This window comes from Pomacea canaliculata, linkage group LG5, assembly GCF_003073045.1.
Source record: "Pomacea canaliculata isolate SZHN2017 linkage group LG5, ASM307304v1, whole genome shotgun sequence".
In the NCBI taxonomy this organism is placed as follows: domain Eukaryota; kingdom Metazoa; phylum Mollusca; class Gastropoda; order Architaenioglossa; family Ampullariidae; genus Pomacea; species Pomacea canaliculata.
This window is the reverse complement of record NC_037594.1, coordinates 22,943,412-22,954,342: the sequence shown is the minus strand read 5'-3', so window position 1 is coordinate 22,954,342 and position 10,931 is coordinate 22,943,412. Positions and strand designations below refer to the sequence as shown.

General features: G+C 40.2%; 1 protein-coding gene across 1 annotated transcript; it reads right to left on the bottom strand.

Annotated features, from left to right (window-relative positions):
* Window positions 1–730: 730 nt before the first annotated feature.
* LOC112563793 (retinol dehydrogenase 2-like) lies at window positions 731–9,782 on the bottom strand. Its single transcript, XM_025238125.1, has 6 exons — window positions 9,766–9,782; window positions 7,731–7,893; window positions 5,519–5,683; window positions 4,231–4,489; window positions 3,799–3,962; window positions 731–1,800 (listed from the first exon to the last, which is right to left on the bottom strand). The coding sequence occupies exons 1-6, from the start codon at window positions 9,766–9,768 to the stop codon at window positions 1,589–1,591; spliced, it is 966 nt and encodes a 321-aa protein (XP_025093910.1). The 5' UTR covers window positions 9,769–9,782; the 3' UTR covers window positions 731–1,588.
* Window positions 9,783–10,931: the final 1,149 nt, after the last annotated feature.

The window sequence follows — 10,931 nt, the reverse complement described above, 5'->3', positions numbered from 1 at the left end:
TATGTTTGAACGTAGGTGAAGGTTTAGTTGATCAAGCGTCATGTAGAAGAAGCTTACTCAATTCAACTTGGATTTGTACTCAAGCAACCGAAAATGAGAAGAAATTAATAAGCGCTATTTAAATGGAAATGTTTATTTTAATAAAATATATATATGCTTGTTTGGTACTTTCTATGTGTATATCTATATTGTATTAATATTTTTTCTGAATTTTTAACCTTTAACCTACATCCCGATTTGTGAATTCTCTGTCCCATACAATTACAGTCTTTCAGTTGATTATTCTTTTTTCAGAAGAAAACAACAACAAAAACAACCTACCATTGTTTAAATTCACACCACGTAAATGTTTTTAAAATGCTCCTTAAAACTGAGTATAACAGGTAGTTGCCTATATTGTAGGTTAATAGATATAAATTTTTTTAACTACCGGTACAAATTTCATTCGCGGGCTTTTGCCGCTACGTCGGGAATAACTAACAACCTCGAAAACTCTCCGAAGTGTAGCGAATGTTTTCTTGCACATTGGCTGCATGAAAGCCAAGACAGTTGTATATTGTCTCAAACTACCACAAGTATCAAATGAGGTAAACGCGGTGTTTTGTTCTCACCTACTTTTTCTGATAGTGAGATAAGAGGGTGTGGTTTTCTTTCATAAGAGCACCTCAGATGGTGTTTATGTTTCAGTGATTCCTGAGACCAACCACACAGCAAGAAAAGAGCATCAATATAGATATAATCTTTTTTTATTTAACAAAATGCAAATGTTTGAAAAAGATTTTTTAACTATTATATTTCTCGTGCCTTTTCGTCATAAAATTCCACCGGAATATGTTTTATTCTAATACTTTATATTCTATTTTCACTGATGTTTGCTGATGTCTCGTCTCCCTAATGCTCCTTTAGTCCTTTGAATGGGTGGACCACTTAAAAGTAGCACGCCTCCTGCAACATCGTCTTAATCGTCATTATATTTTCTCCTTTGATTTCTTGTTCCTCTGCGGAGTTTTGTCCCATTGCTCGAGCTAATTGAGACATTTCTGTCAACAGTTTGTTGCTTTAGACTTTCCCTTTCGCACTGTACTCGCCTAGTACCACTCCTCATTTTTTCACCTATTATTACGAAAATCACTTCAAAGCAAAAAGTTGCCAGTAATTTACATAGCTGAAATATCGTTACGAAACGTATTACTTTCTGCGGCCTTAATAAAAGATGGAGACCCCCAGTAGTATGGAAAAGCATAGACTTCAAATGGATCACCTGTACACATACGTCACCACGTGTAAATATTGATAATAATGGAAGTGAAAGTAATAAATAGAAAATACGGAATTAGGAAAAGAGTCATTTTGGAAAGCAAATATTTTTATTTATTCAGTTTCGTAGTTTTGTGTGAATCATATGTATTTTCATCATGTCAACCTTAAAATAAAACTTCAACATCAAATAGGATAGCACGTCTGATTATTAATAAATTATTGTACGGATATGTAAGATTTTTAGTATCTTGATGTGTGCGGAAAAGTTTAATCATATGTATGTTTGTAGCATTACTGTTTGATGTCAAAGTAGACTGGGTATTTGCTATCAGTGTGCAGCTGACTCTAATAATTTGACGAGAATCCAGTCGGTGAGGGGCGTAGGCAAGTTCCACAGCAGGCGGTAGAACAGACGCACGTCACTGCCCACCAGCTGCCTTGTCGGCGGGAACCGTGACGTCAGAGCCAAGACGTAAGCGTCCACCACCAGGTGCAGCTTCGGCGAAAAAATGGCAGAGGCTCTGGTGATCATCTTGCACACTAACGAAAATTAAATAGAGAGAAAAAAGACAATCATACCGAACATTGCTTTGTTATGGTCTTGTTGATTAGCTCAGCATAGAACTACCGCCATCTTGTGGAATACTATGAATGGCAAGAAATAACTGTTACACCACCAACTTGTATTACTGGACTGCTGGCAGATGATTGTTTTCATGTTAACTACTAAAACGAGGCAATGGTGTATAAAGCTTTCGGTTCAGTCACATTCTTTTTTAAGCTCGGTGTCATGAGATAACTAGAAATAGAGACTGGTGTTGGTGCCGCACTTCTGCTCCCTGCACGAGTCCGGCGGACGCGTTGGTAAGCAGACTAACAGAAGGTGGAATGGGTTAACTGTGGGGATGAGTTAACAACGGTTAACACATTTCATTTTTTTTTAATGAATGATAATGAAATGAGAAAGAAAACACTAAAACTGTTCTATTGCCTACTGTCTACACACACACAATAGGACGGGTGAGTTATAGCCAAGATGGTGTATCGTCGGTACGGTCTGTTGTCTGGCGATATCTATCCAAACGAATCCCAAGCCGGTTATGTCCAGACGTGTCCAAACGAGTAGAACGTTCAAGCTGGGGATCAAAATGTTTGAAGTCGAAGGCAACACCCGCTGTATCCCTTGTGCTGGTGTAGTCGTTATACTCCTCGTCGGCAGTAAGGCATCGTCCAGGTCTACTCTTCAGTAGATAAGTTATAGAATGAGTTGTAATGTGATGCTAAAACTCCGTGAGTCTGTCCACAACACAGATCTCCCGCTCTCGTACTTACATAGACACTACACTCCTACTCGCCAGACAAGGCGAGGATTCAGCTCTACCTCGTATGGGGATGAACGTTGGCGTCCGTTATCAATGTCGTGCTATACTTAGAGGTCTCACTCCTCAAGCTGCTCTTCTCCCACTTTCCAGGGAAACCTTTGTTTTCCTAACTTAACTTTAAACTCTACTTCTTTTGACCAATCAGGCCATTAGCAACTAGGTAACTAATTAGCGATCCTACGTGGAATCAATGCCGGCCAATCATAATCTCTGTGCCGTGTAGTCGGCATGACTCCCACCTCAATTGGCCGCAGTCGCCGTAGTAGAAGAGGGTGTAATGAGGGCTGGAATCAGTCAAAGTGACCACCTGTCCATCATGTGTTAGCTACGTAGTGATTGGATGTAGCTAGGTAGTGGAATGGTCTGAAGTAAGTCTCAAGTAGTCTTGACCAATCACGAGAGAGGATGATAATCGCAGATGAGGATTTAGCATTGTGATTGGCTAAGAATCGTCGTCTTCACACTGGGCTCTCGAAGAGGAACGTAGTAACACATCTGTTCAAGGCTGTTCAGATTCGCCGCTGTGGGTCTGTCTGGGGATCGTGACTGCTCCAGCACAACTGACTCAACAGGTGCGTAAGACCTACTCAGATTGCACAACACTTCCTCACCAGTAGATGTTTGGTCTCAGACAGAAGAGGCTGAGGATGGTAGATAAGCGTTGGTCCTTGTCAGTCGCTGCTAATCTCGAGACAGCAGTCCGGCCTAAAGGACGAGACAGACACGTGGTGACACATGGCGGTGCCAGAGTCTCTGCGCTTGTGAAGAAGACTAACAGCAGACAACTTCGCAAGACGCTAAGCGTTGGTCTCCGCAGACAGACAGCAGTCCACCTATACACGTCCATAGTTACACGGGTGGATGTAATCACCAGCTAGTCAGTCAGTCCCGTGGCTAGTCATTAGAAGTGTCCTTCGCAGGTTCTAATCCTACTTTTTCAGTTAACCAACTTTTAAACACCAACTTAGCATACCACAGTAAATACATACACCAGTAAATAATAATACCAAACTATTTCTTTTATATAGCATATTAATTTATCTTGTTTAATATTTAATATTGTTCAATTAAACCTTTATTATGAGACTAAAAACTTAATTGTCAATTGTTTAAGTAAAAAAAAGTAAAAATATCTCAAAAAGAGAACTAAACTCACTTGCTTCCACTGTGAACTCTGGGTAATGTTGTCTGATATCAGCGGGTGTGGCATCGTAGGACATCTTAAATGACTTGAATAAAATATCCTGTTTATTGATATTTGTTTTAAAGAGGCCAGGTTCTATGATGCACACGTGTACACCCTGTCTGTACACTTCTCTCCTGCCAAAATAATCCACCAAAGCATGATAGCTATGACTGTTCTAGGACTCTCTACGATAGTAGGATCAGATATACTTTGTCAGTGACGTGTTAGATTAAATATGGAATTAAATCAAGAATGATGTTGTTTACTATTAGCATATCTCTATCTTTGGAAAACTTAATTTAATGTGTTCTAAGAAAAACAAGTATGGGAATGGTTTGTCGTCACAACACACTCTCTCTCTCTCTCTGCCGCCTGTCAGACTATCTATGAGTATAGCCGTACCGAAGACAGTCGGAGAAAGCCTCCACGCCATATTTAGTCACGCAGTAAGGAGAGGGGCCAACGGCGATTCTTCCCGCCAAGCTCGAGATGTTCACAACACGTCCTCGCGCGCGACGCACGAGTGGAAGGAAAGTCCGAGTGACGTCAATCAGGCCCAACAGGTTGACCGCCAGACATGCCTGATACCCATCACGTGACACCCACTCGCTGGGAGCATTAGGACCAGCGATGGCCGCATTGTTCACAACACCCCACAGACCTTCCAACAGCGCAAAAGTCCAAGTGTTCACATTAGTGTTAGTGTTCACTCGTCACTATATGCGTTTGTGCGAAGTGCAATGAAAACACACACGTGGTCGTCCATAGAAGCAAGAACCTCTCTCGCATGACTAAGGATTTTTTTTTAATAGTCTTGTTCAATTTTTATCACTACCGCCTTAACTGGTCACTGCTTATTGCAGTTTATGTTTGAAACAACTTTTATCTGTTGATGAATTAGTTAATAATTCATGTAGATGTGTTGTGTTGAGGATTGTTTAGACAACTTTAGCAACTATTTTGGCTTTTTACTTTTGAAAGATAGATTGATACAACAGATTTCCTTATGTTTGATTTTACGACGTTTTATTCATTCTTAGTAAAATTATTTTTGAGTTTTGTTTTTTTTAATTTAAAAAGAAGAGTTATACGGATTATATTTCTTAGCTCTTTTCTTTAAAAGAGAACAAGATGATGGTGGGATGATTAGAACTGAAATGATACGAAATAAAATGATGGTATAAACCAAAACATTGATTTCGTTTTACTTCGGATTTATATGTTCAGTGGTATAAACAATTTTAAAAAGGCAGTAAACCTTAAAAAGTACTACTTTCCTTATGTAAATAATTCTGAACTAAAAAGGAACAGTAAGTACTTTGGAAAGATTGACAGAGCATAATAAATGGAACGTGTCTATGGTAGTGGGAGAGTTTTAGTTTGTTTAGTTTGTTTTAAGTGATTTATCTTAACTCATCAAGCGTTTCAAGAAACGAAAAAGTATTAAATGTTTACAGTGTACACAAAATATGAACAAAAGAGCGAATAAATACTGAGACAGAATCACTTTACGACTTCCAATGTGACGTATAGACTTTTGCCTACAGTGAAACGTTCGTGGTAATGTTGTTGCATACATTCGTGGTGTCCAGCACACACAAGTCAGTTAATGTGTTGCATGATGTAATCATTACCATAATTTCAAGCTAAGAGTGGATAATTGATTGTATAAATGTTATCTGACCCTGACCTTGACCCTCCGGCAGTCTGGCGGCCACAAAGTCTCTGGCGGCGCTGATACTCTTCTCGTCTGTGACGTCAAGCACCAACGTGGTGACGCGAGAAGAACTCTCTTCCTGCAGTTTCTCCGCCGCTTGTGACGTGCGACAGGCGGCAAACACTCGGAACCCTAACACTGCGAGCAACAGGATAAATACACGAGTGTCCTCAATGGTAGTACATTTGGGTGGTGAAAGAGACTTGTATAGACATGGATGACGATAATGATGATGACATCATGATGACTGTGCTACTACTAATCATAAGAACAATCAAATTGGCAAAGCTTGCCTTCCTGTGTTAATACTTTGCACATGAAAGTCAATAACCGCACAAACAGTCAACATACTAGAAACAAATTGTCAGCAAAGGGACGCTACCATGGGAAACATGAACAATCGGGCATTCTCACTGAATAATGATAGATATGGGTATGTACATTGTAAATAATAGATCAAATGTATAGCTGGAGTCTAATTTGCAAACCTCTACATACGTTGATAAACAAGGTGACACAACTGTGAATGTGTCTGAAGAAGATGGATTTTGAAAGGAACAAAGCCTGCGTACAAATGCAGTCCTAACGATACTGTTGATGAATATATACATGTATATTACAATTTTTGCATGTCCTTCTTGAAACGACGATAAAATAATATGGCATTTATCAAAATGATATTTACAAAGTGTGGTGGAAGACAGGACAATTTATCAGCAATGTTATTATGGTATGACTAATAAAATGGGATGTAAAACTTTAGACACAAATTCCAACCAGCGCTTGCTGTCAATGAACTTTCACATTGTCTGTATACGTGTGGCATTATCTCTTCATAGCTTTATAACAGTGATGCCCAACCTTTTTCGACCTGCGGGTCATATCCATTTCGGACAACAGTGTCGCGGCCATATCCATTTCGGACAGCCGTATCGCGGGCCACTTCACCGCAAAAATACAAAAAAGAAAAAAAAATAGAGCAGATACCATTTTTTATTAGAAACAAGTTGTACTTACCATTAATTATGTAGTAATTAGTGGGATATTTGAAGCTGTTTTCCCGAAACCAACTTCTGAATGTCCAGCCTCATCGTAGAGACACCAAGTCGGAGCACTGAATCAAAATGTTCGTCCATCGAAAAAAAGATTGGGAAACGCCCCTACGTGGGCATAAATACTTCTTCTTCCCTCTTTTTCGTTTATTTTTTTTTTTTGTTTGTTTTTTTTTTATTATTACTAACATGCCGATTTCCTGCACTGTGGGCAGAAGTTTCGCGGGCCGGATGGCACCTCGTTGCGGGCCGGATATGGCCCGCGGGCCGTAGGTTGGGCATCCCTGCTTTATAACATAATATTATTTTTCTTAAACTGAAGTTGGTATAGCATAATATTTAATTAATTTTTTCATTGTAGATTGATCCTGTGATGTATGTGGACACAGTGCTGATTGTCTTCCCGTCTTGCCTTGCCTCTGGACACACAACACCTGACATTTTATCATCAGGCGATTGTGTAATCCTCTTCCATGGAGATCAGCTTAAAGGGTTTCTAAAGGGAAAATAAAACTGCTTAGAATCGCGTAAAGAGTAGGATACATTTCAATCTCGTCTATTTATATGTGTGTTCATGTGGAAAACGTTGAAGGTTTTTAGTAGAATGTTGTGTTTAATAAGAGAAATTACACGGGACTCTTTTTTTGCTTCCACGAAGTCTCGTTCTCCGTCACGTGACCATATGACGTGTGGTTTCCATAGTGAGAACCATGCCTCGAGAATGTGCTGCCCCCGATTGCCATGAAAAGATGGGAAAAGAGTCAAAAGTTTCTTTTCATCACTTTCCTAATGAAAAGGTGAAACAAGCCTTGAGTAGCCCTTTAAATAGTTGTTTCCTTTATTCGCTTTTAAGAAGGGTGATCAGAAGGTTTTACGACAGGTTCAATAATGAGTCAAAAAGTGAAGTACAATTTTTATGGCTGCTCGTACTTTTGCCGACTGCTAGTATTTGTGTTGATTGCTCGCTACCTGCCACAATCTACCTGAGTGTTGTACACCTAGTCACAAGAGTCAAAGATTTTTACTAATCGCAAAGCATTCTCATTGGAAGTATTTGGGAGCCAAAGAATGATACATAAACTCTCGGGCAGTCTTGCTATCAGTGTTTAGAAGTCAACAAATTGTATACAAACCGTCCAGGCGTTTAGCGACGAGATAGCCGAAACCGTTGCCACAACCTGTCACAAGTACGTGCTTCTTGTCGTAGTCACCGACACGTAATCGTGACCTGAGCCATGTCACCAGCTGGTAAATTAACACTAAAGCAAAAAACAGTTGTGCTACGAAGATGTAATCCTGAAAAATATAAACATATACTAAATAAATAGATGTGACGATCTGTATTTCACGAGTAATTTACACATTCGTAGACAACCAACAAACTGAGATCGGTGAACTGGGCTTGCATGTTTCTTCTTGGGAGCTTGCAAATTAAAAATATTTGTGCTTGTTTGTTTGTTTGTTTATTTGTTTGTTTGTTTGTTTGTTGTTTGACGGTTTTTCCTCTGTCCACCGCCCTCCAGGATACCTTGAAATCCTGGATACAGGTCTCCGTATTGACCAGCAGGGTCAACATTTTATATTTTAATAGTCATCCTTGCTTGTTGACCACTTCACATTCACACATAGGCTCTGCATTCTGTCATTAAGGGTTTCTCTCACGTTTCAATGTACCGCATGTTGCAGGTTTGCAAGTCTTGTACAAGGCATTGCGAACTTTGCACACGGCCCGCAGCAAGGTTTGCAAGAATATGACATGATTCTAGTTCTCTCAGAGCATGACCTACATTTCATGTCTGTAGCCAGTCGGAATGCTTCAATAGAGCAGGCTCGCTTTTACTGCCAAATTATAGTGTGAAAATGGTGATAATATTATGGTCTCAGGAGAAGTGTTTCATGTTAATATCACTATAGAAGAATTACTCATGCATATTTAACCAAACCCTCACTTCCTCGTCCACATCATCATCTTCTTCTCTCTGTTTTCTCTAATGACTAATGTAGCTGCAGCGGTTACTAAAAGTATCTCTTGGTCAGTGTTGTCGTCTATATTACTTACTACCTACAATCCTCATCATTTTGCAAAACATTTGCGAGTGACCTTGCTAGGTGTGAGGGAAGCGGTGCTGCAAAACTAATTTGCGAGCGAATTCCGGACAAACTTTTCGTATTAAAACAAACTGGTCACACCCTCTGTTGTAAACACTGACCGACATAAAATGTGGAGTCTGTTTTCCAGAAAATTTACCACCTTCATCTGCATATCACGTGACACGAAATGTGTACCAGCTGCCAGATGGCGTTTGCTGAGAGATTTGTTGGGCGCGAGGTCAATTCCCTGAGAATTGCAGCGGGCGTTGACATGTCCTTTCATTAGGAATTGTCGAAACACCCTCCTCCAACCCTTATTCTACATTCTTTGCTACTGTCTAGAGTTGATTTATCTGTTTGGCTACGTGCTTACGTGGACCCAAACTTTCTCCTCGCATAAGCTTAACGTTAATCTATTGCTCTACTCTCCTGTTATTTTGCGACAACGGATATGGTCTTTTATCTATAACTCTACACGGTCTTGATCGGTCACCCAACGGGCCGACGAGTACTTGATGTATCTCTCTTTACAATATCCTAAACAAGAACTGAACACTTAATTAAGCTGTCAGTACACACTATCATTTCCAGATTCAGTAATATTTTTACTAATGCGACAGTGAAAAATAAATGTAATACGTTTTTACTGCCACACCTTCTGGGAACGATGGTATCATCAACACTTCACTTATAATAGGAGAAAACTGCGGTGTGTGTATTATTTCAGTAGACTAGCCAATATCAAGGAAAGATTATGTGGATCCCTCCTTGTCTTTAGTGGCGGTTACACTATCCTTGTCATTGTTTCCTGCACGTCCACCGGTCTGAGAGTGCCAGCAAAGAGGACACCTTTGGTGTGAGCAGGTGCCTTATGCATACATCAAGCCATTGAGGGTTTTCACTGACCTCTACTTCCTTCTGTTCTGAGTACGTACAAGAGTGACCGTACTGATCCCACATACAGCAAACTTTCAACCTAGACCATTGCTAACCTTTGGTACACCTGGCGAATGCAACAAGATAAATCTCCTATAGCAGTCACAGAAATATGAGTATTGAAGTGTTTGTCCAACTCACCATTGTCGGGAGCTCAATTGTTCGCTTGATTTCAAATCTGCCAGCAGCAATGACACCAACAAAGTGCAAGATGAATCACTGTCGATGTGACAGCTGTCTGAAAGTTCATGCAACCGTTTTTTTACCACAACCACGTAGGTCCGTGATGCCGCGAACTTGTATCCCTGGACTGCTGCCAGACGATTGTTTCCAGTTCACTACTAAAACGAGGCATGCGAGTACAAAGCTTCCGGTTTAGTCACATTTCAGATAAGTAAAAAACGAGGCATGCGACGATGAAGCTTCCGGTTTATTCCCATTCTTTGTTTAGGCTCGCCGAGACTAACACGGGGAACTTAGCAAGAAGCTAAGCGTTGGTCTTGGCAGACAGACAGAGTCCACCTATACACACGTCCATCGTGATACTGTTGCTCGATGACGTGACAGGTGTTACCCCTGACATCTGCTGGGACTCAATGACCGTCTTATGATCTGTGCATGCCATAAGGCCAAACATTAAAAATCCGCCATGTTTTCTATGAGGCAACATCCAGAGTCTCACGTAAGGACATTAGTCATTTTATTTTATTCCTTTATTTTATTCCTTTGATCGCCATACGGCAGCGGCCACTTGGGAAAATCTTGTAACATTGGTTAGCCCAGTACAAGCATCCACCAAGCAAGCGCCCAAGGTTCACGGTGCGCACGCAACGTTATCGCTCATTCGGCTGCGATGGGGAACTTGGAAAAAAGCTTGTAGGAATAGTTAATCGGCCAAAGAATCCCCGGTCACCAAGCTTGACCCAAGCTTGCTGATATCGACTGATTGATGACTATCAAGACACGTTTTACAAAACGCTTATTTGTAATATTTTGTAGATTGTTAATAACATATAAATATATCTTTACTTAATAGTTATCACACTAACCCTAACCCTTAATTTGCTCATGTTCCGTCACCGCCATATTTAAATAAAAATACAGCGAAATTGTAGCTACACTCGATCTAATCTTCATTGTTTTTCAGGAAAGATCTTTCACGCTTTTCTTCGAAAGTTGTCAAGGTACAAGTACACAGAATTTAAAATTTAAATTCTCATTGACCAGCATCTGAAAATTAAGCAAAGATGAGCGATTGCTACTTAAACTGGAGACACATCAAAACAAATTACTCTAAGGACATGCAG